The 15,637-nt window shown below is 48.5% G+C and overlaps 1 protein-coding gene across 2 annotated transcripts in view; it reads right to left on the bottom strand.

Moving 5' to 3' along the window:
* The window catches only part of LOC136567138 (acid-sensing ion channel 2), a 495,624-nt gene extending 480,485 nt beyond the window's left edge, over positions 1–15,139 (bottom strand). For both annotated transcript variants that reach the window (XR_010785110.1, XM_066566641.1), the window contains exon 1: positions 14,353–15,139. Coding sequence is in view for 1 of the 2 variants with exons in the window: in XM_066566641.1 (XP_066422738.1) it covers positions 14,353–14,916 (564 nt within the window). In the remaining variant the exon portion in view is untranslated. The remainder of the gene's footprint in view (positions 1–14,352) is intronic.
* Positions 15,140–15,637: the final 498 nt, after the last annotated feature.

Raw genomic sequence — 15,637 nt, 5'->3', positions numbered from 1 at the left:
TATTTCTCTTCTGGACAGAAAAAGAAAACAAATCAAACCATGGGAAAACCAGAATACACAAAGGACTCACAGTAACTGTGTTAAGAACTGACAGCTCTTCCCCGGGTTTCAATATTACTTTGTAAATGGGGACTGTACTAACCTGCCTTATTTATAACAAAATAAATGCACACCACATTTCCCTGCCCCTGGTAACTGAACTGTCCTTGCCTGATCTCCAGAAATAGTTTGTCACACGAATTTACCTGTGGTAACTGTGCTGTAACACCTGGTGTTAGATGGGTTTGAAACATGGGAAGAAAATATGCTGCAGTTAATTGTTCCAACAAACAGCCACGGGCTCCCCCAGTGGAGGAGTGATTTAGGCTCAGAAACCCCCATCAACATTAACAGCATTCCAAAGTGGAGGGAGGTGATGCTTTACCTCAGGATACTGTTCAGCCTGCAGGCACTTGCAGAAGCTCTCTGGGCTTTGCAGAGCTGCAGTAGCTGGGGCTGTTCAGGTACTCTGTGTACCTGATTTGCAAATGCAGTAAGAAAGGCTTTCAAAATGCTTTTTGAGTGAAGACATTTGTAAAAGAATCTGTTTGGTTTCAATTCCTTCCAACCAGGAATAATGGGTTTTCTTGTGTCCGTACAAAATCACAGCCCGTGTCATTCTCTGCAGCAGGTTAAAGCAATTCCCCTCCCTCAGTTAAAGTTTAATCAATTTTAATAATAAATGTTTAATAGCAAACATAAACCAGAAAAACAGCCCTTGTCCCAAGGAGATGACAGTTTTATTGCCAACCCAAAGAGAGGAGTGAGAGCCTTGGATTGACTGGGGGCTGAGGGGGCTCTGAGCTGGGCAGGATTTCCCACCAGGACCTGAGGAGTTGGATGCAGAGCTGAGGTCCCTCCGTGCACTCTGAGTCCTGTGGGCCTCCTCCCAGTGCTGGGAATGATTCAGAATTTGAAACAGAGGAATGAATGAAGCTTGTGCTCCTGAGGATTTTCTTTTCTACCCTCTCCCTGCTCTGTCCCAGGTTCCTCAGGATCCCGAGCAGCATCAGAAGGAACCAGAAGGAGCGGACCTGCACACCCAGGACCTGCCTTCACACCCACACCTCTCCTGCCATGGTTCCCTTTGCCCCATGGGGAGCACAGCTCTCTGCACCCTCGTTTGATCTTGCTCGTGCTGAGCTGCCAGAGAAGTGTGAGCTGTCTCATTATTGCCAGGCTGCTCCTGGAGAAAGTGGGGCACATGTGTTTGTTGGCCAGCTGGTCCCTGTCAGACACAATGTAAAACAAAAGCACTGACCCTGTTTTTCCTCTCTGGGCTCCAGTTTGGGTCTCTCCCAGCTGCCAGCTTTTGTGAAACTCGTAGAAATCACATTGTTTTGAGACTTCTCCTCTTCTTTCAAATGAAGGAAAATTGCTGAAACCTTCTCTTATCAGGAAATAAACCTAAAACTATCTCCAGAAAGCTCAGAGGTCAGGCTGTCCGAAGCATCTTGCTCTGACTGCCCTTTGAAAGAGGGGACTCATTTGAAAGCAGTAAATTAAATCTCCCTATTCAGGGAAAGCCAGACATGAATAAGTAACTCAGGGCTCCCCCCCACTAACTCAGATGACACCAGGGTTTGCCTCAAAATCTGTATAAAATAGAACCCGGCTGCAATAGAACCTGCTGACCTACAAGAGCAAGATGTACAGGCAGCACATGGTGAAAAGTTCCCCAGCTCTGCATCACTTTTTCCATGACTTATTTCTGAACCAGATGATCCATTTAATGAGGCATCCCAGGGTTTCAGTGTTTTATTTTGCACTGGGATTTTTATTTTAATTAATTTCATGGAAAATAGAAATGCTTTAAGACAAAAAGCTTTCATTTTTCACATGGAAAATCTCATCCCAGGAGACACTTGGACATTTTTCCGGTATCGTGCACAAACACCATAGAAAAATCCTTTCCCTCTTGACCTGTTTTTCCCCAGAGAAATGCAGATGTACAGAGACATCATCACAAGGCTGACCTCTGAGGGTCTTTTTGTTCTACCACAAGATAATGAGGAGAGAATTCTTTTTGCAGGGGTGGATGCAGTTGTGGGGGCTAAAAAAGGGATCTCACCCTCATTAATGTCTTTAGGAGGCAAACTCCACTGGGGTTCTATAAACTGGGACTGCTTTGGCAGCCTGGAACTTGTCTCCTCCCACAGCTCATCCTGAGCTGCCACGTGCACCCCAGCACCTCCTCTCTCCATGCCTGTCCTGGAATTACAGGGGGACTTGTTGGGATTGGTGTGGATCAGCTCCAAACTCCTGCCATACCTGACAGAAACAAATCCATTTGTTATTCATGTGCAAGTCACACGTATTTCAGGAGATGCTTCATCATAATTTAGCATTAGTTAATGGCTGTTTAGAGTGATCCTGCAGCATCTGCAGAAGGGATGCTGGCTGCAGCATCTGAGGCCAGGGTAGAGGATGAAAAATGCAGCTCAATTAACAAGGATCAATCTTAACATCCAGCACAGCAGCTCCTTCTCCCCAGCATGATCTCCACACCCTGGTCATGCTATCCATGGAAACTGTTCCCATCTTTTGCATAAAGATGGGAACATTGGTTTAGATGGAAACGTTTAAGAAATGACCAGAGCAGCAGTTTTCCCAAAGCCTTATGAGAAAACTTGCCACTTTTCATTAAAAAAAAAAAATCCCAAACAGTAAATGCTTCAAAGGAAGAAATTAATATATCAGGGTTGTGTGACTGCTGTACCCCCCCAGCAGCTCCTGAGCTGAAGAGGATACAACTTGTTATGTTCTGTGAGATCCTGATCCCTACCCCTAACCCTAATCCCAGCAGTATTTCCAGAGAAAAATACCAGTATGATGAACAGAAACTGTACTTCTGAGCAGAATTCTGGTTCACCTGCTCACAGAAACACCAAGAAATCTGGTGGTGAATGTCAGCTCCCATCCAAGGTCCCCTGCAGCTAAACCATCCCATTACAGATGGCTGAGAGTCCCCCCATCTCCCAAACCAGAATTCCATCCCCCATTCAAGGTTGAACTGACACCTCACCTCTCTGACATCCTGGTTCATCTTTCACAGGTTCCTCCATCACTGGAGAGCTGCTGAGGAGTTCACAGCTCTGCTGCCACCACTGCACACACAACAGAGCCATGAGCTGCTCTTCCAAAGCCTTGCAGGAGGCCTGGAAGGGATGGAGAGGCTTTCCTGGGTGTCTCAGGATTCACCATCCATTTCAATGCCAGGGAACAGTGGAGGGTGGTGTTGGAAGCTTAGATAATCAAGGGTTAAGCTTCTGTTAATTCCTCCCACTGCTCATTAACTCTCCTCTGCAATTAATTTAGTCCTGCCTATGGCAACTGCAGTGATGTTTGCTGGGCTGTCATGGAGCAACCTCATGTGAATCCTGTCCTGCCCTGTCCTCCTGCTGTTCCAGAGCTCCAGCTCATCATCTTCTCCTGAGCTGGGAGAAACCTCCTGTCATGGAGCCCTTCAATTACCCCTCTCACAGTAACACAGCTGAATCACCCAGAGCATTTGCTGGGGTTTATTTATTCTCTTCCCTGGCCTAAGATTAATGTCTCTCAAACCTTCAGGTGAACCAAAAGTTTGAATCACTATTATGGGATGGGGGTCACTGTTTGTTATGGGATTCAGCCCCTTTCATAAAGTGAAATTTTTGCACAACTCCTCCGCTGCACAAGCGTGGGACTTCAGAGAGCCTGGAAAGCACGAATGGAATGAGAAACCAAAAAATGTCTAAATGGGTTGCTTTGATTTTCTTCTTCCAATAATGACAAAACCTTTAAAAAGCAAAATACGTTTTAATAATTTTTAATTTTAATTTCATTTTAAATGTCTTTAATTTCATGCCCATCTTCATATTACATTTATATATTAGCCTTCATCAGCACTGAAACAGCATAATGAAAACTCAATTTTATAGAGCAGCTAAAACTTGTTCCCACTAAAATTTCTAAAATTTTTGGACCTCTAGTGGTTTAGTTTGGGGATTTGGGTTTTAGTTTGGGATTCTTTTCATATAGGCAAGGTGGACAGACTCATCTCTATCAGTTTCCCTCAGGAAAGACTCCAATTCCAAAAAAACTCACACTGGAAGTGACATCTGGACAAACTTTGGACTGACTGAAAGGGAAGCCTACAGACCTGGCATGAGACAAGAGCCTGAAATCCCCTTCTCGTGCAAGGTCAGACCAGTGTGGGGGAGCACCTGAGGAAGAGATGAAATTTGACTCAGTCTTTTTCACTTCTGATTTTCTTTTCAAATTTCAGTCTCTGAGGAAATCATGAAGCAGAACTCGCTCCTCTGACAGGAGCAGACAACTGAGCAGCTCCTCTTGCACATGAAATCCCTGATGGCCCCATTCCCTTGGATGGGCTCCTCTGGGAAATCCAAGTGCAGATTAAACCTCCTTTCATCCATCTCACCCTGAGCAAATATATGTGCATTTTCCATTACCCTTCACTCCTTCACTTCATGCTCCTTGCCTTAACACACAAGCTAAATCCTTCCTTCCATGGCACAACAGCAACAAATGATCAAAACAATTCAGCTTTTCTTCAAGTAATGGCATGTGATGGTTGTAAATATTCATGGCTGGGTGGAAATTGGTTCTTGATGGCCCTGAGCACACTGGTGTCAGTCGTGCTGAAATAACTCTCAGTCTCTTTTACCTGCAAGGGCGATTTTGTTTTCCTGGTGCAGGTCTCATACATTAATCCATTGCAGATGGAGTCAGACATGATCACGTCATCTACCTCATTTTCCCTCTTAGCTTGTTGAGCTTCCGATGCCTGAAAGGTTTCCTCACGGATTTCCATAGGTCAGGAAGTCCCAACAAGCTTCTAGAGGACCATTCTGTTGCACTCATCCCTCAACAAATCAACCTGTTTAAGGCTTTTCATCGGGACCTCTCAGCAGATGCAGGTATCAAAATAGACACCGACTTTCACAACCTTCACATTTAGCTACACATCACCATTTCCTCCCTCAGGAAGCTCTGAGTCCTCCCCACTCCCAGGCCTCTCATAGCTGTCATCATTTTGTAAGCAAGAAAGTTTTCCATGGGTCTGTTTTCCCAAAGAGCTCTTCCTATGGAATAGTGCAGGTTCTCATCATCCCAACAGGCAGAGTGGTTTTTGTATTTTTGAGTCCCATATAGAGCTGGTGTAGCTGTGGCAGCAACCCAGTCACCTGACACTCTGCCCACACCCCCCTTATCATGATAGCTTATCACCTTATCACCCTGACCTCGCCAGTGGATGCAGAACCCTGCTGCATGGCCAGCCTGAGCCTGAATGGCACTCCAGGCATAAACCCTGTGACAAATGCCTTTGGGAAGGCAGAGGAAGGACTCCAGACTCTGCCAGAGGAGATGGAGATGCTGAGCATGACCTCCCCATCCTGCTGCTCCTCGGGAGCTGCCAGACACGTTTTTTGTCAGCAGGAGCTTAGTGATGGATCTGAGGGGTTTTTTTCATGGAATCACCACTGTCTGCTTCTAAAGCAAATAGGGATAGTTTCAGAAAATGGGAAAAGACAGGGGTTTGCTCAGAGAAACTGTGGTGGACTCATTATGGAATCAGAGCTGTGAATGCCTCAATGCTCAGTGCAGACAGAGCTGTCAGCAACTCTGCATTTTAGAGCAATTTTTGTCCTTAGGTCAATAATGCAAACTTGTGCACAGAGTTCACAGAGAGGAAGGTGATTGTCTTCTCAAAGTGGCTTTCATTTCTCAGGAAGGCTGAGGGTGAACTGAGCACGAGAGCAGGTCAGAGATGGGCAGAGCTCCTCAGGGTTAGAGCTGTGGTTTCCATCACTGTTGGTGATGAACAATAGGATTGAGGCTGCCCTCAGCAAGCTCGATGACACCAGGCTGTGCGACATGCTGGAGGGAAGGGATGAGATCCAGCAGGACCTGGATAGGCTGGAGAACTGGGAATGTGTGACCCTCACAAAGTCCATCAAGGCCAAGTGCAAGGTCCTGCAACGCTGTTTGGCCTGGAGAAGAGAAACTCTGAGGAGACTGGTCTCCTTTAGAGCCCCTTCCAGTGCCCAAAGGGGTCCAAGAGAGAGGGAGGAAAAGGGTGTGTAGGGACAGGACAAAGGGGAATGGCTTTAAAGGAGAGCAGGTTTGGATAAGATATTAGGAAAACATGCTTCCCTGGGAGGGTAGGCAGGCCCTGGAACAAGATGCCCAAAGAAGCTGCGGCTGCCCCCGGATCCCTGGAATTGTCCAAGGCCAGGCTGAATGGGGCTTAGAGCAGTCTGGGATAGTGGAAGGTGCCCGTGGTGGAGAGTGGAACACGATGATTTAAAGGTCCCTTCCAACCCAAATCATTCCAGGTTTCTATGTTTCTATGAAAAAATTAGATGCTCCAAAAATAGCAAAAGGATTTAAGACCCAGCAGGTCTGCACCTGCTTTCTGTTATAGAATCATAATTCAGCTTGGAAGGGACCTCAAGAGGCCAGAGGCCCTCACTGAAGTCAGACCTGTTTTCATTTTTTATCAAGTGAAAATTTCTCCAGTTTAACTTCATGACAACTGGTTTAGATTTTTACCCATTTCTGCCCATGGGGATCATGGACCTGGTAGTCAGAACCTCTCAGGGAGGCTTTAGATTAAACCCACAGCAGTCATACCATGATTTTTCCCAGGGCATCACTGCATTTGGTCAGATAAACACAAAGATTCCTCAAGAGGGGACATCTGGGAGGTTGTTTATTATGTGCCAAGAAGACTCCAAGGGACCCTTGCATGGGGGGTTATGGACAAGCTCTGTTGCTCTACTTTACCTCTCCAGCTGGAAACCATGCTGGGCTTTTTATATATTCCTTGTCTTTCCTGGCCTTTACTTGTAGCTTTGGACATGACTAGACTAAGTCTGGTTCCTGTAGAGAGAGCACAAGTACATGGGAACCTTCCTGTGGTTTCACCCTCCACCCACTGCAGACAGAAAACTGCACCCAGGAGAACTCACACAAGGCCAGTTGTCAGGGAGACCCTGTGACATGAATTGTGTTAGTCACAGAGAGCCACGGGCAAAGGAGGCACCAGGACACTGTGCCAGGTGATTATCAGATTTGCTCTCTGTTGTTGACAACCTTGGCTCTCCACTGCTTTGGGCACTTCAGTTCTCAGTGTCTGTCCAGGAGAAATAAGCTGAAGTACAAGAAGCTGCACTCAGAGGTATTTCCAACACTAAGAAAAGCCTCACACAATTCCCAGGACAATTCTGATAAACCCTGGCAGCCCTCAAACATCTCCTCTATCCTTGGAACTCCAATGACACCCCCCTTGCTCAGCAGTTCTTCCCCATCCCAAGGGTGGATTTGCATTTTGCTCCAGCTGCTATTTGGAGTGCAAATCCCTGGGCAGGTGGAGCGTGGAGGACAGAGGAGCTCTCAATTGGACTCCTGATAATAACTCTAACGAATGGGAATCACTCAGGAGTGAGGAGTGGCTCTTGCTCTCCTCCAAACCAAGTGCCAGCTGCTGGAGCAAGGGAAGCTGAGACCACATCTGGCTCTTACACACACAGATTCTTTGTCCTTCCTCTTCCAGGGCCCTCCCCATGCCTCATCTCCCTCATCATCCATCCCCCTCTGCTCTCCAGCTGGCTCTGACACTTTGGCTGTGCCTCTTCCTGACACTTCCCACTTGTTTAAATTATTCCCATCCCAAAGCCTGAGTGAGGGAGGGCAGCATGCCTGGCTAAGAAACAGTTCAAAACACATCCAAACAGAGCCTTTTCAAAGATCATTAAGGAGGACTGTCACTGTTCTGGTCAGATCTGCAGTCAGATCAGCATCCCAAATGCCCCAAGTTAACAACCTGCAGCCCATTTCTGCAGCTTCTCTCCTTTGGAATTGTTTCACCTGGTGTTTATACTTCCAGTAAGGACTGGGAGAAAAACACTCTAAGGTAAAAACAGGTTTAAATCTAAAGGTATAAAGTAAATTTATTATTAACACAGTCAGGGGAGGATAATGAGAAGTAAAATAAGACCCTAAAACACCTTTTTTTCCCCCACCCCCCCCTCCGTCCCAATGACAGTGCAGGGAGACAGGGCATGGGCATTTGGTCAGTTCAGCACTCCAGATCTTTTTCTGTTCATTTAAGGAGCTCTGGAAGCAGGGGCCCTCTCTCTGCATTTGGGACTCCCACTGGATCGCAGCTTTCTCTGGCATCCAGCCGGTCTGGTGTGAACACCTCTCTCACAGGCTGTGAGTGGATTTCTGCATTCCCCGTGCAAAGGGGACAGCCTGCTTCACCACAGTCCTCACCATGGCCTGCAGAGGAATCTCAGCTCCAGCATGTGGAACACTTCCTCCCCCTCTTTTTCCACTGACCTTGGTGCCACCATGTTGTTTTCCCTCACATGTCCTCACTTCCTCCTCTTCTCTGACTAGAAATAAAGCTACTGCCCTGTCCTAGATTGCAAGGCAATGTGTATTCTATTGCCATCTGTCAGAGGTCGGGCAGTTATCTTCTGTTAATTGAGCAGTTTTCTTTATCCCTTCCATAAACCAATCCTCCCTCCATGGAGACATCTTCTGTTCATGGGCTATTAAATGTCCCTGCATAACTGATAAGAACTATAGCATCCCACTGGGAGATGTGAGCCCAGAGGGAGGAGCCAAACATTTCCTATGTGGATATAATCTGAGTTTCTGGGACACCAGAACAGCCTTTCCACTGGATTCCCAGAGGAACAGCAGCTGCCTTTCCCACTGGATCTTCAGAGGGAGAGACTGCACCTTTCTCCAGGATCCCTGCTCCAGCAGAACCAGCCCTGACACTGCAGGAGGGCTGAGCCACAATTCCAATGGGACTGTGCCAACAGCCTGACCCACAGGGTGTCAGGCTGGGTTCTGACTCTGGCAGTGTTGTTTTGATTTACTGCATTGTTTATTTTATTTTTATTTTCTTCCCTAATAAAGAACTGTTATTCCTGCTCCCATATCTTTCCCTGAGAGCCCCTTAATTTCAAATTTATAGCAATTCAGAGGGAGGAGGTTTACATTTTCCATTTCAGGAGAGGCTCCTGCCTTCCTTAGCAGACACCTGGCTTTCCAAACCAAGACATGCCCATAGGTACCACTGCCAACAAGTTCCACCAATTCAAAGATATTGCAAAATCCTCCAGCACCAAGAAGTTGACCTGGTCTAGGTTCTGCCTTGGCAATCGCTCATCGTGCTTTCCCTGCCAGCCCCATGGCCCCACCACCTCGTGGGTGCTAATTAACACCTCTGCTCATGCAGGGCACTGCCAAGGGGAGGCTGCCCCCACTGCCCCTGCCCTTGTGCCGGGCACGGCTGGCTAGGGGCAGCCAGGCAGGGGAGGCTCACCTCTGGGATGGCCCCAGCAGCGCTGCCAGGCTACCCCTGGGAAAAAATTAGCAGGTGCTGGTTTTTACTGTCTTAAATATGTCATCACAGAGGTGTTACCAACCTCTCTAATTGGGCCAGCAGCATGTCCTTCTTCAGAGCCATCAGAGACTGGCTCTGTCAGACATGGTGGGAGTTTCTATCAGCTTCTCACAGAAGCCACCCCTGTGCCGCCCCCCCCCCCCCCACTATGAAAAACCAGTTATGCCAAACCAACACATGGTATTAAAGGATTTAAAATGGGATTTGCCATGAAAAGGCCCCACTGAAGCTCCACAGCTTTCATTAGATTTTAGCTCTATTGACCATTCCAACTCAGGAATGATTTTTCATGAGCATTGATCCCAACTGGCATCCATCCATGAAACTTCCTGCAAAATATAAAATCTTATCCTACTATTTTTTAATAAATAAAGGAAATACAAACCCCATCAGTGTAACAGGGAACTACCACACCTATAAATCCTTACCGGACAGAGATATGCAATCCAGTAAACCACTGGGTGGCATGAGGGTCTGCACTTCCCAAGGGCAGGGTTTGCTAGATCCCTGAGCCAGGACTCCTTTTAGACACCCAATGAGACACCACCAGCAGCAAAATTATAACCCTGCACTCCTTCTGTGCCTGTGCCCACACCCAGACCCTCAACAGTACCTGCAAAATTGAGATATTCCAGTGCAAACTGGATTTCCTACATGATTTCCTACTGGAAGAACAGCCTGTTTGTGTAAAAGTTATCACTGAATTGCACATCTCATTATTGCACATTTCATAATGGCAGATCTCATTATAGCATCTCAGATTCTGGAGCAAACTTTGGTAAAAGTTGTGACTCTCCAGAAAAATTGGTAAATAAGAAATGTAACATTTTTCTGAATCAAGTATGCACTATCCTGACTTTTTTCTTGAAGAAAGTGAAAGTTGTATAACAGATGAGAATGGACTAGTTAGTCTAAAAAGCCAAAGCTATTCACTAAACATTGGCCTGATAGATATACTAGAAAGAAGGGCAGAACAAATATGTATAGAGAAAGACAGATAGATTGACAGAAACTCGTGTCTTAAAATAGCAATATTCACATGAGATACACTTCATTATGTGGACCCTGTAGGTCAGAAGAATGTGTATTGAAAATAAATGAGTTCTATCCTTCAATTGTCATGGCCACTGGCAATAAACAGACACCTGATGAGGCAGAGCAGGCACAAGGGAAAAGTTTGTGTTAGCTGGAATGACTGGATGTGTGAGGAAGCACAGCCCAACACTGCATTTAGCAAACAGAACACAGTACCACCCCAGAGACCCAGAGCACATACCCAGAACAGCCCCCAGAGCCACGGCCAGGCTGTGCTGGGCAGGGCTGTGCTGCTGGGGAGCATTTCTCAGCAAGGGGGGACTGAGGGATTCCATTCCCCTGATGCTCACATTCCCAGTATCCACTCCCAGGCTATCCTATCCCTCACTCCGTGTTTGCCCCATGAGCTGTGAAAGGGTTTTCAGAGGTTTTCACCCCATTGCCCCCCACATTTGCTGGGCCCCACACAAAATCCTCTTGCAAGTGTCCCCTGTTACTGCCCAGCATCATCCCAGGCTGGAACAGTGAAGGCCACGAGCCACAGCAGTACCCTGGGAAAGAGGCTTTGCTCCACACACCCACAGGGACTCCCAGAACATCACAGTGCTGTGGTGAGGGCTGATGAGCCCAAGCTTTGCCAGGCTCAGCAGCACTGGGATGAAGACCTTGATGTCACATGGAGCAGCAGGAGCACAGCTCCTCCAGGAAATGCCATCTGCGAGGTCAGCTCCAACCAGGACCTCCTGGGGGGAGCAATGCAGAAAACAAGGAGAGGATTTCCTTGGCTGCTGCTCTCAGGCTTTCCTCCTCCACATACTCCAAGGGAATGGCTTTGCTAAAGCATGTCCTGCCAATTGTCTCTTCTTCACTGGCTTTGCCTACAGCAGAGCTCTGCATTATCTTCTCTGCTGTTCTGTGTGTGGCAACGCCAGCACAGGATCAGCACATCCTGCTAAGACCTAGCTGTTTCCTTTGGGTATTTCTGAAAAAAAGCTGTGGGTACTCACTCCAGTGAGCAGACCTTAACATGGGAAATGCTGTCTGAGAGGTATTAAGGGGAGAAGGAACAGGAAGTGTAGGGAAAACACAGCTCAAGTCCTGTTATTAAAGCAGTGACAGAGGATTTAAACAGGGCAGTGGAGGAAGAAGGAGGGTACAGTCAAGTGTTTTCAAAGTGCCAAGATGCTGCCGTTTCAGCTCCTGCTCTCCATGCAGCAGCAGCAGCACTGTGGGCTTTATTCAGGGACACCCTGCACACAAATCCCCACGCACCAGAGGGCAGAGCTGACCAGAGGCAGCACAGCACGGACTCCTCCAGCAGCACCTTATTGCAGAGCTCCTGTTTGGTGCAGCCCTCTGCTGCAAAGCTCCTGCCTCCTCTGCTCACAGCTGCCAGAATCTGGGCAGTGTATATAAAACCCTCGTAGTTCTTCACCCTGATGACATATTGCAGAACTGCCCTGGGATTTACACCCTGTTTCCCTTCAGGAAACAAATCAGGCTCCAGTGATGACTCTTCTCCAGCGGGTGCTGCAGCAGGATGGATGTGCTGTCACTGAGCCTATGTGCAGCTGCAACAGGTTGCTGGTGATTAAATGCAAAATTCATCCAGGACATGAGGTTCTGATTCAGCCTGGAGGCAGCTCACAGACCTTTACAGCATTCTCCCTGTGGAAACACCTACTCGTCCTTCAAACAGACACTTTTCCCTGCCTTTTATCTGAGAGGTAAAATCTGGAAGAAAAACAGGGTTGTTGTGTCCCTGTTGAGTGCTACTTCCTGGATTTCCATAACCCGGGGGATTACCTGGAGTCAGTGAGATGGAAGCCCTGCTTCTGTGAGAGACAATGTTGTCTTCTGGCTCAGGTAGGAGCTGCTTTGCAGAATGGGATGAAGTACTGCACTCAATCTCTCACTTTGACAAGGACAAGTGCTGTCAGTCCATAATATCTTGTCTCTTTCTAGCTTGCCCTGATCTGTTTTAGCAGAGCATTTATTTGGCAGACAGGGAATGTTTGTCTTTCTGGAAACTACAGTATTCCCCACGAGGAAAAAAAATTAAAATCATTGTTTTAGAAGCAATTATCTCAAAAACTCAATAGCTAGGGGTGACACCCTGCTGGGTCCCAGGGGGGCTGCCAAGAGCTCCTGTCTTCTGCTTTTCAAAGTCCTTTTTTAAGCCCTGCAGGTGCTTTGAAAGTGCTGGTTTCTCCCTGGCTTTGAGGTTTTTGCTTTTGGCTAGTTCTTATTTCATTCTTGGCAAGTCCACAGGCAGAATAGCTCCCACTCCCCACACTTTGCTACAGTCAAGAGAGGTCTATCCATTCTCCTGGGATCTGACCTCACTTCCCAACTCTTCTGTCCCCTGGACTCTTGGATCTGTTTCTCCTTTTTTATCCCATTCTCCAGACCTGCTCACACATGGCTTCTCTTTAGCAGGCTCCTCTCCTTGGAACATGGTTGACGCCTTCCTACAGCTTGGATGACCCAACCCCTGCTCAGACCTGCCCAGGGAGCGGAAACAAGGGAATGGTTTGCCTGAATAGCTAGTTTGAAACAGACACACATCAGAGATATGCACAGGCAATCACTTACATGTACAATTCTATGTTCCTGCTCCGAGGTGTAAAGAGAGCACAGCCCAGGAGATGGCAATGACTTTGGGGCTGGAGTCAGTTGGACTCATTTGTTCAGAGATCCAAAGCAGCACAGATAGAAAATATTCCCTTCTCCCAAAACCTGACAAAGATTCTGCTGATCAACCAGGGGTTCACAAACCCTGCCCAGGACCTGCTCTCTGCAGGACACACCATAACTAGCAGAACAACCAGCAGAACTCCCAAGAAATAACCACCTGAAACCTGTAAGATTTCTGACTCCAGGATCACAGAGCTGAGGCACTGCCCAGCATGGCCTGAGACCACAGTGGGACTTAGCCCAGAGCCCAGCATGCCCCAGCTCAGCCAGGATGGGGCTCAGCCCCCTCTGCAGCCCCTGCCCCAGCAGTACAGAGGGGCATCACTTCAGCTAGGCAACCTCCTAGTAATTTTTATTTTACACGGACACATTTACCACCACAGCACCCAGGCTAGCCTGCACTGCCATCAGGGTGCCAGCCAGAAGCTGGAAACTCAGCAGCAGCTGCTTCCCTCAGCATGCTCAAGCACCCAGCTCGCTCCACCTCCCCCCCTCTCAGAGCAGACCGGGATCAGAGCTCAGCCTCTCAGTTGCATTTCCTCTCCTGCTCTTTCCCCTCCTTTCATCTAACACAGCACAGGAAGGACACAGCACCAGACAGGTACCCAGCTGCTACCCACACTCTGCAGCAAACCAGAATTTATGAGCCATGAATACCAGGAACAAGAAGAAAAATTTCCCCTTCCAGAGTTCCAGCAACGCTGCAAACACCTGGAGAGACACAGCTCAGACCAGCCCCAAGCGCCTGCCCTTCTGGTTGGCTCTGTCCAGCCCTCTCTGCTTCCTTCTGCTGGCTGACATCCACTGGCCATGCCAAGAGACCCTCAGGCCCCCTCTGATGCTCAGCAGCATCCATCTGACCCTGAGCAAACACTGGGAGCTATGGGCCTTACTCAGCATGGAGGCTGGACCTGCTACAAACCCTTTGCAGGTCTGGCCCCATAAAACCTCCATTAGGACTCCAACAAACAAACTTCAGCTCAACAGGCTTCCTCCTGCTCCTCCTCTGCCATGCCAGAGCCTGGCAGCCACTGTCTCACCACACCGGACCCACACAGCTTGGCCAGGGACCTCCAGGGCTGTCCTGGTCCTGCAACACCATGGTCCACATGCCCAGAGAAGAGAAAAGCAGCATATCTGCTCATACTCACAGTTTTGAAGTCCTTGTGGTTGCACTCCTGGCCCCTGAACTTGCAGTACAGCATCATATCCTTCAGGTCATGGCCAACCCGTGCCAGGAACTCTTGCATGCTGAAAACTTTGGGTTTATACTGCTTAAAGTTGGCCTTTTCTTGGAGGGTGGCTAAGACAGCAGGGTCAGCCAGGTGAGGGTTGGGGATCTGCAGGTTGACATCCAGCAGCGCCAGGAGCTCCCCAGCATGGTACAGGTCATTGGTGGTGAGCCGGGAGAAGCGGAACTCGTTGAGGTTACAGATGGTGACAGCAGGAAACACCAGGCTGTTTGCCACCACCTCATCCACTTTGGTCACGTGCTGGTAGGAGAAGTAAAAAGCCACCCTGTCCGAGCTCTCCACCAGGAGCAGACCCAGTGAACCCACAAAGGCCAAGGTCCAGAGCAGGCGCCGGATGGTGACCGGCCCGTAGACAAAGACGTGACGGATCCCGTGGAGCGTGGTGGTGTTGGCAAAAATCTGGATGCTGGAAGGCTGCAGGCTGCCCATGCTGCCCTCGCTGGTGCTGTCCTTCAGATCCATAGTTCATTTAAATCCTGGTCCTGCTTTTTGGGTCAGTCTGGAGCCAGAACTGGGATCTGGATCTCTCCCCTCTCCTCTCCAAAGTAATTAAACCCTTTCAGAGGCAGGTGAGGGAAGCAGAGTGAGACCAGCTGCTGCAAGTTTATCCCACGAGCTCAGCAGTAGCTTCGTCGGGGTAAATATTTATATAAAATCCATTCAAACTCTTGCTCTTGATTTCCTCGGTGCGATAAGGAGGGCTGGTTTTATTTAGGGAGACACCAAGGTGATGTGGAAGAGATGTGGGTGGGCAACGAAAGCTGAGCCAATGGCAATAAAGTCCTCCCCCTGCACGCACACACACACACACACACACAAGCACACACGCGCCGAGGGGAGCTGAGATTAAGCGAGCGAGCCTAAAACAAGCGGAGGCAGCTTCCAGGCTGTTAACTAGTGCGGAAAGCCGAGCATGCTGCTTCCCGCATATCTTCAGCCCGAGCGGGAGATGCTCCCCGAGCTCCGGGGATGCGGCTGCAGGATTCAGGCATCTCTCCTCCTCCCCACCACTCCATTTTGGGCAGAAAACACCACCCCGAAAACCCAGCCTGTGCTGTCGGTGTGATTTGCAAGGGAAAGGTGGGCAGCTAATTCAGAGGGAGAAACAGGAGAGCAAAAGAGGGAGGGGAAAGGAAAGGCTGAAAACTAGAAAAGAAGGGGACTGCTGCTCAGCTGCACGGAC

Source organism: Molothrus aeneus, chromosome 28 (genome assembly GCF_037042795.1).
Source record: "Molothrus aeneus isolate 106 chromosome 28, BPBGC_Maene_1.0, whole genome shotgun sequence".
In the NCBI taxonomy this organism is placed as follows: domain Eukaryota; kingdom Metazoa; phylum Chordata; class Aves; order Passeriformes; family Icteridae; genus Molothrus; species Molothrus aeneus.
Note: the sequence above shows the minus strand (reverse complement) of the source record. Positions and strands in the feature narration are given on the sequence as shown.